This window comes from Leucoraja erinacea, chromosome 21 (genome assembly GCF_028641065.1).
Source record: "Leucoraja erinacea ecotype New England chromosome 21, Leri_hhj_1, whole genome shotgun sequence".
Lineage (NCBI taxonomy): Eukaryota > Metazoa > Chordata > Chondrichthyes > Rajiformes > Rajidae > Leucoraja > Leucoraja erinaceus.
The window spans coordinates 20,751,006-20,766,583 of record NC_073397.1 but is presented as its reverse complement, the minus strand read 5'-3'; the positions used below and the strand labels follow the sequence as shown (position 1 = coordinate 20,766,583).

General features: G+C 41.9%; 1 protein-coding gene across 1 annotated transcript; it reads left to right on the top strand.

Annotated features, from left to right (window-relative positions):
* The first annotated feature begins 212 nt into the window (after positions 1 to 212).
* On the top strand, positions 213 to 1,801 carry blcap (bladder cancer associated protein). Its single transcript, XM_055652355.1, has one exon. The coding sequence runs from the start codon at positions 484 to 486 to the stop codon at positions 745 to 747; it is 264 nt and encodes an 87-aa protein (XP_055508330.1). The 5' UTR covers positions 213 to 483; the 3' UTR covers positions 748 to 1,801.
* Positions 1,802 to 15,578: the final 13,777 nt, after the last annotated feature.

Genomic DNA, 15,578 nt, shown 5'->3' with positions numbered 1-15,578 from the left:
TTAGATCCTTTTTATAAGCCCAGAGGCCCTCAAGAAATCAAACAACAACTTTATTCCTTTTCCTTTCCCTCCACACTCTAGAATGTTCTTTACTGATATTAGGACCAAAGATCTTAGAGGAGCGTTCCTCTAGTATCTTTGGTCAGGACCAGCTCTGCTAGGAGGAGAAGAGTCAGGCGCTGCTCGGGGCACCAGGCGGCGGGGTCCTGGTGCTGTAGACGCGGCCGCGGCTGCGCACACGGGGCTTGGCCTACATGGGGGAGGAACGCTGACACCGACTAGGCGACAATACACGGCCCGGCGAACACACATACACACGGAGGGAGCATTGGCGGCAGCCTGTAGGGACAGGCCCATACTCCCGACAGAGGCCCAGCCGAGAGAGTGAGGGGCGGCCGCTTCCCTTCACCCGCCGCGGCGCGGTTTGCTTGCAGTCCCCGAGGCCCGGGGTCTGGCGTGGCCCAGGCTGCCCGCCGCTGCACCATGTACTGCCTGCAATGGCTCCTGCCAGTGCTTCTCATCCCCAAGCCGCTGAACCCGGCGCTGTGGTTCAGCCACTCCATGTTTATGGGCTTCTACTTGCTGAGCTTCCTACTGGAGAGGAAGCCGTGCACCATCTGCGCCCTGGTCTTCCTCGCCGCCCTGTTCCTCATCTGTTACAGCTGCTGGGGCAACTGCTTCCTTTATCACTGCGGCGGGTCTCCGCTGCCCGACTCGGCACACGACCCCAGTATTGTGGGCACCTAGTTACAGCAAGACCTCGCCACACAGTCGCAACTACGTTATTCTCGTCTTCCTGGTGGCGGTCTCTTCCTTCTCCGACACCGTGCGGTTCCTTGGACAAGTGGACGTGGTGATCTCGGAAACTTCGCCAGAGCAGATCTGGATTTTCCTTTCACCGCATTCTTGCTTCCAAAAATGCTGGCTGATGTGAAAAATATTCGTCTATCGCTTCCTCTACAAAGGGTGAACTGCCGACGAGAAGCAAGACTTGCATGGATTGTATTTAGAGCTTGCGCTGTGAACGATTACTGAAACTCGACTCAGTATTCTACGGTTCTTTCAAACCCCCAGAAGAAGTGGCCTTCTTGCAATCTCAATTTCGTGGAAGTGTTTGGTATTGGTTGTCAAAGTTGGAAATGATCAACCTCCAACAGAGACCTGATGTCTATTACCAGTCTTCAAGTTCTTGAGGGTGACTTTGAAGATACTTCTCTGGCTAATATTGTGCAGGACTTTATTCAGTGGGAGGTATTGGTGTTCATGAAGTTAATTTAGGGTATCGTATACACTTTTCATTTGGTGTGCGTGTTTCCTGGCCTTTCTATGACAAGGATGCTATTTTTGCACAATTTTGTTAGCTGAAATAGTATCGCTTTTGTGTTTAAAAGTGCAGGGATTTAGTGTAGGTTACAATTAAATGAAATGTTTCACAGTTTACATATCCAGTTTATTTTTGCACAGTGGGTTTGAAATTGAGGTACATGTCATATTATAAATATTGTAAATGTTTATATAAATAAATATAAATGTTGGCAATATTGATATTAAACTTCCAGTTCATTATCTTTGTGCCACCAGGAAGTGCATTTCATTCATTGTTTTAGCTCTTTTTCGTATGTGAATTGAGCTACTTGAGATTGTTTGGTTGTGATATTTCCACTTAATCTGTGTTGATCATGTTTTAAACCCACTTGTGCACTTCTATCTGCGTCTGTGATGTGCGAGCGTGTTGCATGATGCAGTCTACAGCACCAAATGTTTTTAAATGAGCTTCAGAAAATAAAACGGGTTTACAGCATTACCTACATTGTTTCCTGATTTATCTTAAATATAATTAGATGTGTAGGCATCAGATTTCCTCCATCCTTTCTTGTTTGATCAATGATCCTGTTATTGGCATTGATTTTACTAAACTGTACCTTTGTGGGTGCCATATTTTGTATATGAATTATATTATATATTCTGAATCGTTTTTAAACTTTTTGAACATTTTAACTGAGTTACTTGCTTGTATTCTGAGTCGAGCTGACATTGGTTTGATCTATGAAATTACTTTTTTTAAAACTTCCCCTTATTCTAGATCAACATTGCCCTTTGAATTTGTATAATAAAAGTTGGCAAAATAATCACACAACGGAGTCTCATTAAAACCAAACTACTCTTACGACAGTCATCTAAATATTTTCCTACTGGACATGCTGGTAAAGGATATCCCCACAGTGATTATGATTAGGTTTCCTTTCTCCACCTGACTGTGGCTCAAATTTCACTGTTGGGAGAAAATAAGCATAAGAATAGAACCAACGCCTAAAGTTTAACGTGTAAATTACACACAACGTTATGGATACTCTTGCCCATTGATATATTGATAAATACAGTGCCCTCCATAATGTTTGGGACAAAGACCATCATTTATTTATTTGCCTCTGTACTCCACAATTTGAGATTTGGAATTTAAAAAAATCACATGTGGTTCAAGTGCGCATTGTCAGATTTTATTAAAGGGTATATTTTACATTTTGGTTTCACCATGTAGAAATTACAGCGGTGTTTATAGGGTGATTTCACCAAAGGTCAAATGAGCGTAGATCCCCCCTCACGTGACCGAAAAATTTAACTGGAGGACATATGTCACTTCGGTACATGTTAGTGAATGGGGAAACACGCACTTTCACACCCGTTAAAAACATGGAAAACGGACAATTTTTGAGCTGCAATTTTCTGTGCTAGTCGGGGTGACCGTGAAGCACAGCGACCTAAATTTTCAGGCAAAAAAAAAGATAGAAAGTAAGGTAATTACAAAAGGGAACTGAAGGTGGAAAAACAGCGGAAGTGAACAGCAGACATTTGCCGTGGAGATTTAAAGGTCCAAAATATCGGGAATTATTGCATTTGCTCGCTGAATTTCATCAAAAGTAAGGCATTATTAACTTACTTTTGATGAAATTCAGCGAGCAAATGCGATAATTCCCGATATTTTGGACGCTGTGCTTCACGGTCACCCCGACTAGCACTGAAAATTTCAGCTCAAAAATCGTCCGTTTTCCATGTTTTTAACGGGTGTGAAAGTGCGTGTTTCCCCATTCACTAACATGTACCGAAGTGACATATGTCCTCCAGTTAAAATGTTCGGTCACGTGAGGGGGGATCTACGCTCATTTGACCTTTGGTGAAATCACCCTATACACAATACCTCCTCCCCCATTTCAGCGTACCATAATGTTTGGGACACATTGCTTCACAGGCATTTGTAATTGCTCAGGTGTTTAATTGCTTCCTTAATGGAGGTATAAGAGAGCTCTCAGAACCAAGTCTTTCCTCCAGTCTTTCTAAAGCTGAGGACCAAAGTTGAGGCAATGAAAGTCAAAGAAGCCAAGACTGAGAAACAAGAATAAAACTGTTAGAGACATCAGCCAAACCTTAGGCTTACCAAAATCAACTGTTTGGAATATCATTAAGAAGAGAGAGAGCACTGGTGAGTTTACTAATCGCAAAGGGACAGGCAGGCCAAGGAAGACCTCCACAGCTGACAGAATAATTCTCTCTATAATAAAGGGAAACCCCCAAACACCTGTCCGACAGATCAGAAACACTCTTCAGGAGTCAGGTATGGATTTGTCAATGACCACTGTCCGCAGAAGACTTCATGAACAGAAATACAGAGGATACACTGCAAGATGCAAACCACTGGTTAGCCACATAAATAGGATGGCCAGGTTACAGTTTGCCAAGAAGCACTTAAAAGAGCAACCACAGTTCTGGAAAAAGGTCTTGTGGACAGATGAGACCAAGGTTAACTTATATTAGAGTGATGGCAAGAGCAAAGTATGAAGGATAGAAGGAACTGCCCAAGAGCCAAAGCATACCACCTCATCTGTGAAACACGATGGTGGGTGTGTTATGACCTGGGCATGTATGGCTGCTGAAGGTAATGGCTCACTTATCTTCATTGATGATACAGCTGCTGATGGTGGTAGCATATTTAATTCTGAAGTGTATAGACACATCCTATCTGCTCAAGTTCAAACAAATGCCTCAAAACTCATTGGCCAGCGGTTCATTCTACAGCAAGACAATGATCCAAAACATACTGCTAAAGCAACCACACCTAAACGACACTAAAGAGGCCACACCTGGAGTATTGTGTGCAGTTTTGGTCCCCTAATTTGAGGAAGGACAATCTTGCTATTGAGAGAGTGCAGCGTAGATTTACAAGTGTAATTCCCGGGATGGCGGGACTGTCATATCCAGAGAGAATGGAGCAGCTGGGCTTGTACACTCTCGAGTTTAGAAGGATGAGAGGAGTTCTCATTGAAACATATAAGATTGTTAAGGGCTTGGACACGCTAGAGGCAGGAAACGTGTTCCCGATGTTGGGGGAATCCAGAACCAGGGGCCACAGTTTAAGAATATGAAATATGCCATTTAGAATGGGGAAACACTTTCTCACAGAGTGGTGAGTCTGTGGAACTCTCTGCCTCAGAGGGCAGTGGAGGCAGGTTCTCTGGATGCTTTCAAGAGAGAGCTAGATAGGGCTCTTAAAAATGCGGAGTCAGGGGATATGGGGAGAATGCCGGAACGGGGTACTGATTAGGGATGAACAGCCATGATCACATTGAATGGCGGTGCTGGCTTGAAGGGCCTAATGGCCTACTCCTGCACCGATTGTCTTTTGCAACAAAGGAGTTTTTCAAAGCTAAAAAATGGTCAGTTCTTGAGTGGCCAAGTCAATCACCTGATTTGAACCCAATTGAGCATGCCTTTTATATGCCGAAGAGAAATCTGAAGGGGATTAGCCCCCAAAACAAGCATTCGCTAAAGATGGCTGCAATACAGGCAGAGCATCACCAGAGAGGACACCCAGCAACTGGTGATGTGCGTGAATCGCAGACTTCAAGCAGTCATTGCATGCAGAGGATATGCAACAAAATACTAAACCTGACTACTTTCATTTACATGACATTGCCTTGTCCCAAACATTATGGTGGCCTGAAATGGGGGGGACTATGTATAAACACTGTTGTCATTTCTACATGGTGAAACCAAAAGGTATAAAAATGGCCTTTATTAAAATCTGACAATGTGCACTTTAACCACATGTGATTTTTTTTTCTATTACAAATCTCAAATTATGAAGTACAGAGGCAAATAAATAAATGATGGGTCTTTGTCCCAAACATTATGGAGGGCACTGTACCAATGTGCAATGTGGATTAATTTCGAAGGTTAAAAATTATTCTCGGATTTACAGTTTAAAAACTTGATTTAATATATTAATAATTAAGAACATAGAACAGTAAAACACAAGATCTTTGGCTCCAAATGTCTGTGCCGATCATAATGCCAAGTTAAACTAATCGCTGTCTGCATGTCTCCATATGAATCCATTTCCTGCATAATCACGTGTCCTAAAACCTCTTAAATGCATCTGCCTCCACCACTCCTGGCAGTACGTTGCAGGTATTCTCCACTCTCTGTTTAAAATAAACATATCCACATGCACTTTGTCCTGCACAGCACCTTTAAACATTGCCCTCTCATCTTAAAGCTGTGCCTTCTAGTCTTTGACACTTTGACCCATGGAAAAAGGTTTTGACTGTTTACCATATCAAATGCCTCTCAACCTTTCTATACACTTTTATCAGGACTCCCTTCAGCTCCATAAAAAATGATCCCAAGTTTGTCCAACCTCTCCTTGCAGCTAATACTTTTAATCAAGGCAGCAATTGATCAAGAAATAATTTTACATTTCAGTCAATGTTTTCAATTATCTGAAGAGGGGTCATGACTCAAAGCATCACCTTTTCCTGTTCTCCAGAGATGCTGCCTGACCCGCTGAGTTATTCCAGCACGTTGTGTCTTTTTTTGCAAAACTTGTATCTGCCGTTTTTGTCTCCAAGTACTTGTCGAGCAGATAAGGCTATGCTGGCATTTCTCTCCAATGAACACAATTGAGCACAATTTCTCTACAATTGAGCACAATTTTCTACCGACTAGAAATGTGATTTATTTTTTCTCCACAAGAAATCAATGAACTGCTTTACGAGGTGTCGAAGTTCTAATGAGAGAAATGGCTGACAGCAGTGTGGAGGCACAACAATTAATGCAACCTATAGGTTTGTACCTGTGCTTGGGAGTTTGCACGGAGTGTGTACATTCTTCCTGTGAATGCTCTCTTGCTCCCAACATCCAGCCCCTCTTGTTACTTTGATTTCTTTCCATATTGCAAAGACTTGCTGGTTGATAAGTTAAATCAGTAAGTTAACAAAACCCTTGGTGTAGTAGGGTTTTGAAGAGTTGTTAGACGTGAGGGAGAGAGGATCCAGGAAAAATAGTGGGTCAAGGGAATGCTGGTCTAGATGTGAGCCAAATGACCTTGCGTCATCAAAAATTGTGCGAAACTTGCTCGGTTTACAGAAATAATTGGAGCATTGGGGGAAAATTTATATGACAACTACACACTTTCAAACGTTTACAAAAATGTTTTAAATGATGTGGCGATTGCTTTTAGATGTTGAGGGAACATGTTCAAAATTGGTTACAGATGGTGAGGTAAGGTGATCGCAATATAAAATGTAAATGGAGGTTATGCATAGATTGTAAAACTCATGTTAAATGTAATTGCAAGTGAGCAATGTATGTCTGACAGTTGTAACTGTTTTTGTGGCTTAGTTAGTTGATTTGGCCGAAGCAGCAGTCCAAAGGCTGTGGTTTGAATTTTCACTTCAGAAATTAGATTTTTTAATCTTGCCGGATGGACATTACAGCATTGTACAGGATAGCAATCCTAGAAATTCCATAATGGAATGTCAAACTCGGGCTGTGTTTGCTCATTTCACATTCACTAAATCTTGATTAGCAAGGCAGTTTTCCTTCAGACACAGCCAATAGTTCCATCATCATCATTAAAATAGATTCTCGCATAAAGCTTTCTGTATTTTGATTATGCGTCTTTCTTTCCAAGGTTCACAATAAAAAGTGAGTCACTGGAAGATAAAGGCCTAGATGAGATCTGATAGTATTCCTGAACTCATTAAAATAAAGTGCACGTTTGCAATTAATTTAGAATCCTCTCTGGATGTTTGCACTCATCAGTAAACCCAATTTGCCAGCAACTATGGTGTTGAGTTCTTTGGCTCCCTCAACCAGTGAACTAGAATTCATCAAAAAGAGTGAAAAGCTGCATGTAGCATACTGAGCTCTCACTCTTCTGCTATACTCTTCTAGATGTGTCAAATTTATTAGTAATTATTAATTAAATCTTATTTGAACACTTGGCTGTGATTATCAGCTCTAGTGAGACAAATAAGGATTTGGTATTATGGTGATTGGACCACATTCAATTTATTATGAAGAAAGGCTGGTAATTACAATGTAGACACAGGCAGTAATTAAAAATGATGGACATTTAAGGTATTGGTATATCTAATGGAAATAACTATATTAATACGTTGCAGCTAAGCAGACAGTTTCAGGATTATAATTTTATTTATGGAAGTTTTAAGATTACTAGAACAGTTGCCCATGACAGAAAGATATTGTTTCATCTCCAAAGTTGTTAAGGCCTTTGCCAAATTATATATAATATTGCATCTTCTACAACATAAGGCTTCTATTGCAGAGGATTTGATCATCAGGATCCAGTTGGATCATCTCAACTTTCCTGTGGATTTTGAACTCATTCTTGGCTGTTTCTGAGACTTGCTGTCACCTCCACTGATCCCAGACCACAGACCTGCCTGTTTGAGAAGTAAAATGAGTGAATTGTGGGCGGTACAGTGGTGCAACGTTAGCATTGCTGCATTACAGAGCCATGGACCCTGATTTGTTCCTGCCTATGGCTGCTGTCTGTATGGAGTTTGTACGCTCTCCCTGTGCCTGGGTTTTCTCTGGGTGCTCTGATTTCCTCCCACACTCCAACGAGGTACAGGTTTGTAGATTAATAGGCTTTGGTAAGTTGTAAAATTATCCCTAGTGTGCATAGGTTAGTGTACGGGGTGATCGCTGGGGGTTGTTGTGGACTCGGTGGTCCGAAGAGCCTGTTTCTGCGCTGTATCTCTAAAGTCTAAAGTCAAACTCCCTTCACTCAAACATCCTTCCATTAGTGCCGTGGACAGCAATGTTCCCAAAGGGTATATATTAACCTTGTCTGAAGTGAACTGAAGAAATGTTTTTCCTAACTGTATTAAGAAAAATATAAAACTGACACAGCTTCCCTTGCCCCTCGAGCACACAGGCTGGATGACTCTGAGCATCTAAGACACTTGGAAAGATCCATGGATAGGAACGGTCTAGATGGATATGGACCAAAAGGGTGCAAAATGGTGTGAGCTTAGATGGGGCATCGTGGTTAGCATGGACAAGTTTGGCTGTAGAGCCTGTTTCTGTGCTGTATGACTATAATTCTATGACTGGCAAATGAATGGAATTAATAAAAATAAATTACATTTGTGGAATTTTGCCAGCCTCGTCTACAATTCTGTCAATTCTCTTTTCAAGTTCAAGGCTTTCGGTCGACATGTTTACAGCTGCAGTAAAACTCAGGCACTCAGGTAATCTGGCATGTTTTGAATTCTTTTTAGATTTAACGGTAGTATAAATTTTCCAGCAAATCTGGTAAGTTTCAATGGAGCGTTCGAAGCACAAACAGGTGCATTTCAAGGGAGGGTGGGACCAGGGTCCCAGTGAGTGTAAAGGGAGTGCAGATTCTGTATCAGCAGGATCATCAAACAATGAAGTAATTAATTTCTGGAGTTGTGACTTGCATGACCTCAAAGAACAAGCAGAAGGTGACTATTGGGGGATGGTCATACGTTATAGGAGCAGAATTAGGCCATTTGGCCCATCAAGTCTACACCGCCATTCAATCATGGGTATCTATCTTTCCCTCTCAACCCCATTCTACTGCCTTCTCCCCATAACCCCTAACACCCATACTAATCAAAAATCTGTCAATCTCCATCTTAAAAATATCCATTGACTCGGCCTCTACTGCCATTTGGGGCAATAAATTCCACGGATTCACCAACCTCTAACTAACAAAATTCTTCCTAATATTCTTTCTGAAGGTACATCCTCTTATTCTGAGGATATGACCTGTGGTCCTAGACTCTCCCACTATTGGATGCATCCTCTCTACATACAGTATCCAGGCCTTTCACTGGTATGTTTTAGTTAGGTCCCACCTTATCCTTCTAAACTCCAGAGAGTATAGGCCCAGTGCCATGAAACGTTCATCATATGTGAACCCAATAATTTCTAGGATCATTTTCATAAACCTCTTCTGGACCCTCTCCAGCACCAGCACATCCTTCCTCAGATATGGGACCCCAAATTGTGCTCCAAAACAATACTCCAAATACTGGGGCCCAAAACAGTGCTCCAAATATGGTCTGACCAGTGCCTTATAAATCCTCACCATTACATCCCTGTTTTTATATTCTAGTTCTCTCAAAACAAAAGCTAGCATTACATTTGCCTTCCTTATTACTGATCTGATTTGCAAATTAAGTCTTTGAGACACGTGTCATTTTGTTGTAATCCTGCATTTCAACTTTGTGATTTAAAATATAAAATACTGAAACACTTAGTAGCCTGGCACTATTTGTTGAAAAATAAACTTACTTGATATTTCAGGAGGCAAACCTTTGACCAGATCTTATTGATCTGAAATCTTAATTTCAGTTTCGACACATTTCTATCACCTTTTATTGTATTTTGGATTTCTAGGATCTGCAATTTTTTTCCCAATTCTTTCAAATTCTAGGTATTTCCAGTGGAAATATTTTAGGCACATATGGCACAGATACAGGCTCTTCGACCCAATTAGTCCATGCTGACCCAATATTTTTGCATTTATCCCATATCCCTCGACCTTTCCTTTCCATGTACCTGCCCAAATGTCTTTTAAATGTTATTGTATCTGCTTCAATTACTATTTTGCTGCTTCATGGTGAAATTTTAACAATAAGTGCTCATCCAGCAACAACCAAGTGTTATGAATTATGTTGGGAGTTGGGTGAGGGAAAGGGATTTTTCTTCTTGAAATTTCTTAATATTTGTACATTGACGGATCTTTATATTTACCTATAGTGTAGCCTGAACATCAAAATGGATGATACTTGTGTTTATGCTTGGTCTGATCCAGCCAAAGGGCCATATATACTTATACTTGGTGTAATGTAGGGAACACTTAGCATTTTAACATGATACCATATCTGTGATTTGTGTGTTTGATTTATTCACATTTCTCCAATATTAATGTTTTAGAACAAAACTCTACTGCTACTCTGTGTTAACTATCATAACCATTATCTCCATGCATGAACTTTTCTTTGGCACAATAAAATACTGCATTTGTTCTGCGCACTTTGATCTTTTCGGTGTGGATTGGATTGCACAAATAATATTAGAAATACAAATATCGACCTGTTGACATGTGGCCACTTTGTAAATTCTATCAAGTGGGTTTGAAGGATTTGAACAAAACAAAGACATTCTGTGTACATGTGTACTTGAGAGTGGGCAAATACATGGCAGATGAGAAAAATCTGGCAGATGAGAAAAAGGTATCCATTTTGCTGTATAGAACAGAATACTTTTTAATTGGTGAGAGATTGACCACTGCCATTATGCAAAAGGACATAGATGCCATTGGACCAGTCACTGAAAGCCAATGTGCAAATGCAGCTAGCAATCAGGAATGTATATCGCACGTTGGCCTTTTCATGAGAGGTTTTGAGTACAGGAGATTCCTTGCAATTTCATTCTGCTTATTATTTGCAGATTTAAGGATTTTGTACCCTTCAAGGACTATCTACCACCAGACCTCGACCCCCACCAATTCGCCTATCGCCAAAACAGATCCACAGAAGACGCCATCACCGTAGCTCTCCACTCTGTGCTGAGCCATCTGGAGCAGGGGCAGAGCTACGTCCGGATGCTCTTTGTGGATTTTAGTTCAGCCTTTAATACAATCATTCCGGACATTCTCATAGGTAAACTGGTCACTCTCGGCCTCCCCACTGTCACATGTGCCTGGATAAAGGATTTCCTCACCAACCGGCCCCAGACTGTGAGACTCGGCCCCCACCTCTCCTCCACTCGCAGGTTGAGTACCGGTTCCCCACAGGGCTGTGTGCTAAGCCCCCTCTTATACTGTCTCTACACCTACGACTGTAGTCCGGCCCACAACAACAACCGCATCGTCAAATTTGCTGACGACACTACTGTGGTCGGACTTATTTCGAAGGGAGACGAGGCAGCCTACAGAGAGGAAGTCCTGAAGTTGACAACCTGGTGCTCAGAAAACAATCTGGCTCTGAACACCAGGAAAACAAAAGAGCTCATTGTCGACTTCAGGAGGCACAGCACCGACTTAGCCCCCCTACACATCAACGGCGAGTGTGTGGAGAGGGTCAACACCTTCCGGTTTCTCGGTGTCCATATCGCTGCTGACATCTCCTGGACGGACAACACGACAGCGGTCATCAAGAAGGCTCAGCAGCAGCTGCACTTCCTGAGGGTCCTCAGGAAGCACAACCTGGACTCTAACCTGCTGCTGACCTTCTACCGCTCGTCCATCGAGAGCCTGCTGACATACTGCATTACAGCATGGTATGGCAGCTGCACCATGGCAGACAGGGAGAGGCTTCAGAGGGTAACCAGGACAGCGCAGAGGATCATTGGCTGCCCTCTCCCCTCCCTGATGGACATCTACACCTCCCGCTGCCTTAGCAGGGCAAAGAAGATCATCAAAGACAGCTCCCATCCTGCGTTTGGACTGTTCGACCTGCTGCCCTCTGGAAGGCGCTATAGGTGCATCAAATCCAGGACAAACAGACTCAGGAATAGTTGCTTTCCGAGAATTATATCTACTATAAATTCAAATTCACACATGCACTGACTACACCGCCCAACACGGACTTCCTTCTGTATATATGTATATATGAATGTAGCGCCGCAGAATTTGTGCACCTATTCCCCCCCCCCCCCCCCCCATCTCCCTTCTGTTTTTTGTTTTCTGTCTCTTGTTTTTTGTGCTAAATTGTATGTATGCACTGAGTACGAGCAGCTTTCAGTTTCACTGTACATGTATAGTGACAATAAATGGCATATCTATATCTAAGCTCTAGCTATAGAAACAAATATGTGTCCTAGTCAAGCCTGTCTTTTATTTTTTGTTGGGTATTATGGAACTGTCCAGATTTATTTGCAACCATTTTGTACCTTTCCTATTTCTGATGTGTATCCATATTGCCTCCAGGATATCTTGTTGAAGTGCTGCTGTGATGGTCTCCCTGATCCAGTAGTGCAATCCCAAAACTCTTACCTTCCTCTATCTCGTCCGAAATATCTGAATCCTGGAACATTGAGCTGCCAGTCCTGTTCCTAGCTTAACCAAGTCTCTGAAATAATTACATGATGGTTCCATGTACTAATTCAGGGAAGGGGGTAGGGGAGGCAGCTGAAGATTCTCCAGGTGTTCTCTGGAAGAGGTTCAAGGGGGGGATAGGTCTGAGGTAGGTTGCAGGATTTGGGGGACATGGCTGCTCAGATCAGGGCGAATGGGAGGGTGAAGATGGAGGTCTGTCAATGAATCAGGGAGTGGTCCTGATGAGGTGCTGGTCAATGGTGTTCTTATCCTTGGAGAATCAGCAGCCTGCAGCCGGAGAGTGGGAGTAAGATAGGTGGTAGACATTGCACTAGTCATCTTGGACAATCTTTTTCGCTTTATGAATTTTTAAAATTTGGTGAACTGTTTGTGTGGACTTAGAATGCTCGCCAGAGAAATGCCAAGCAATCTGAGTGAAAGACAAATACCCGTATTTGCCTTTCATGACATTAGGTTATTTTAAAGATAGCTTTCGGCAATAAAGTAACTTTGAAGTACAGTTACTGCCGTAGCTGGTTTTCCTTTCATTTTAATCAATAAAAAACAGGGGGAAATGCCTGATGGGCTACCTAGAAAGTCTAAAAATATTCTCTGTATTAAGACTCCATTTCAGCAGTTGATCAACCATTCGGGTTCATTTTCATTCTGCTCAAAGAATACCACGTGCTTACAAAATATTCATACAGTTGTAGTAAATTATTCCCATTGATTGTTCTGAGCGCATGTCATTGCCTTTGATTTTTATGACCTGATGAAAAAACTGGAAGGAGTTAAGCACAGAAATGGGGCAAAAATGTTTATTTCTAAAGGAAAACATTTAAGCCCCAAAAAATCTAGATGTTATTATGGATTTGCTATTTAGTTGCATTGTGCAGAAATCAAAAGATGATGCTTATCTTTATTTTTAAAAAAAAGTTAAAAGTAGCCAATTTTGATAACACTAGTAAAAAAACAAAATAATCACCAGAACCAAACCAAAATTTAAAAAAAATGAAAGAATTCAAACGTGGAGTGTACAAAACATAACAGCCTTTACACAAAATGTTCCACAAACAGCAATGAAATAGAACATAGATCAAAGTTGTACAGCGCGGAAACTGCCCTTGGTACAATTCGTCCACTCCAACCAAGATTTCCATTTGAGCTAGTCTCATTTGTCTGCATTTGCCTCATTCCCTAAACCTCGCCTATCCACGTGTCAAAGTATTGACAATACGTTGCAATTATACGCACTTCTTCAGCTTTCTCTGGCACCAGCCTTCCCTACCCTGGGGAAGAAGACTCGCCACCCACCTTATCGACACCCCTCATGATTTTACATACCTCCATAAGGTCACCCCTCCACATCCTATGCTCAATGGAAAAATGTCCAGGCTTATCCAGTCTCACCCAAAAACTCTACTCCCTGTGAGGGACTGCAGCCACAGTGCCCACCCAGAAGGTATAAAGGCTCAATGGACTGCAGGACCCTCCCCAGGGCCGGATTTATGTATAAGCTTCACAAGCTTATGCTTAGGGCCTCGAAATCTAGGGGGGGCCTCACTTGGTTCCAGTGTTCTGTTCTGTACAGTTCAGTTTGAAGCCATCATTGCACATTGCCCACAGTGGATGTTCACTGGTAAATTGTGAGATATTCATACTTAGAGGTACCATCATATCAAAGGAAATAAATGTCAATCATCCTCCACAACCACAATGAGTTTGATAGACTCAAAGTGCTGCAATAACTCAGCGGGTCAGGTGCATCTCTGGAGAAAAAGGATGGGTGACGTTTTGGGTTGAGAACCTACTTCAGATTCATAAACAGATAAACCAGCATCTGCAGTTCTTTGTTTCTACTCAGTGAGTTTTAACTTTGTTATAATGGATAATGATGAGAAGATTTGCAGGTTGGTTTATATTGCCTCTTGTCATAGAGTCATACAGCATGAAATCTGGCCATTCAGCCCATGCTGACCAAATTGCTTCATCTAAACTGGTCTCTTGTGTGTAAAAAATGCTAGAATTTGGGCCAGGGGGGTAGTTGATAGGAATTTGGGGAGAATAACATGGATTAGGATTGGATTTGTATTGAATGGGTGCTTGATGATTAGTGACAATTCAATGGGTTGATGGGCCTGTGGCCGCGCTGCAATTTTCTATGACTATCCAGAATAACATCTCTATTTCTTATTAGGTCAGTTAACTGAACCCAAAATGATCCTGACATTTTTGCTTGCAGTAACCTACCAGAATGCCAGGCTGATTGATCATAGATTGTTCTGCAATGTATTCCTGTCAGCTTTTGACAGTTAAACAGTCTTCCTCCTTCTCGAATCTTACCACAGCTTGAGTTAGACATTAAACTCACAGTAGGTATCAAATACCCAAGTAGCTTTAATAATGACCTTTAACTAAGTCCTGAATATAGTTTGAATGCAGTAAATATCAAATATATTGGCTGCAAGTATCCCGATATCAAAGCAGTAAAAGGGGCATGGGACAGATTAGAGAGCATGTTGGTGTGATCAAAGGAATCAGCTGGGAAGGTCAGGAGGTGGCGGGATTATTGGGACTGGGAGAAGAAGGTAAGCATGGGGAATGGTCGCCACCACCCACAATCATTTAGTTGCTGAGTTTTCTTGGCAGACTGGAAGTAAATTTTAAATGGTTGCTAAGCATAGCCTGATTATAATATTAGAATTATGAACTGCCCAGGGAACAGATTGCTTGTCTCAACCTTCAGAGCGCCAGGATTCTGGATTTTAACATTTTTACATGCAATTCATGCAAACATGCTGTTTTATTTGGCATGTTGTTGCTGGGTTAAAGGAATATCTAATAGCATTTATTAACAAAGCATTCCTCATAATCCAAGAATAAAATAAAGGAAGAATTAATTTAGTTCCTCTCTGCACCTGTTTCTCATGAAAATGGTCAATGTCATTCAGTAAAACCATAGGGTAAAGGGCCTGTCCCACAGGCGATTTTTTAGGCGACTGCTATAGTTGCCGAAAAAACGGTGACTGGACCCCACCCAACGACAATGTCTACGACAAGCTACTACAACCTACCACCTAGTCGACGTCAAGCTAAGGCAAGCTACGTACAAACGGCGACCCATTAGGACGTCCACCTATGACCACACCTACGACAACTTATGACCATACAGGCGACAATCTACGAGACAACTACATCTGCC

Coding starts and splice junctions, on each gene's coding strand:
- blcap (XM_055652355.1), top strand. CDS start 484: ATGTACTGCCTGCAATGGCTCCTGCCAGTGCTTCTCATCCCCAAGCCG.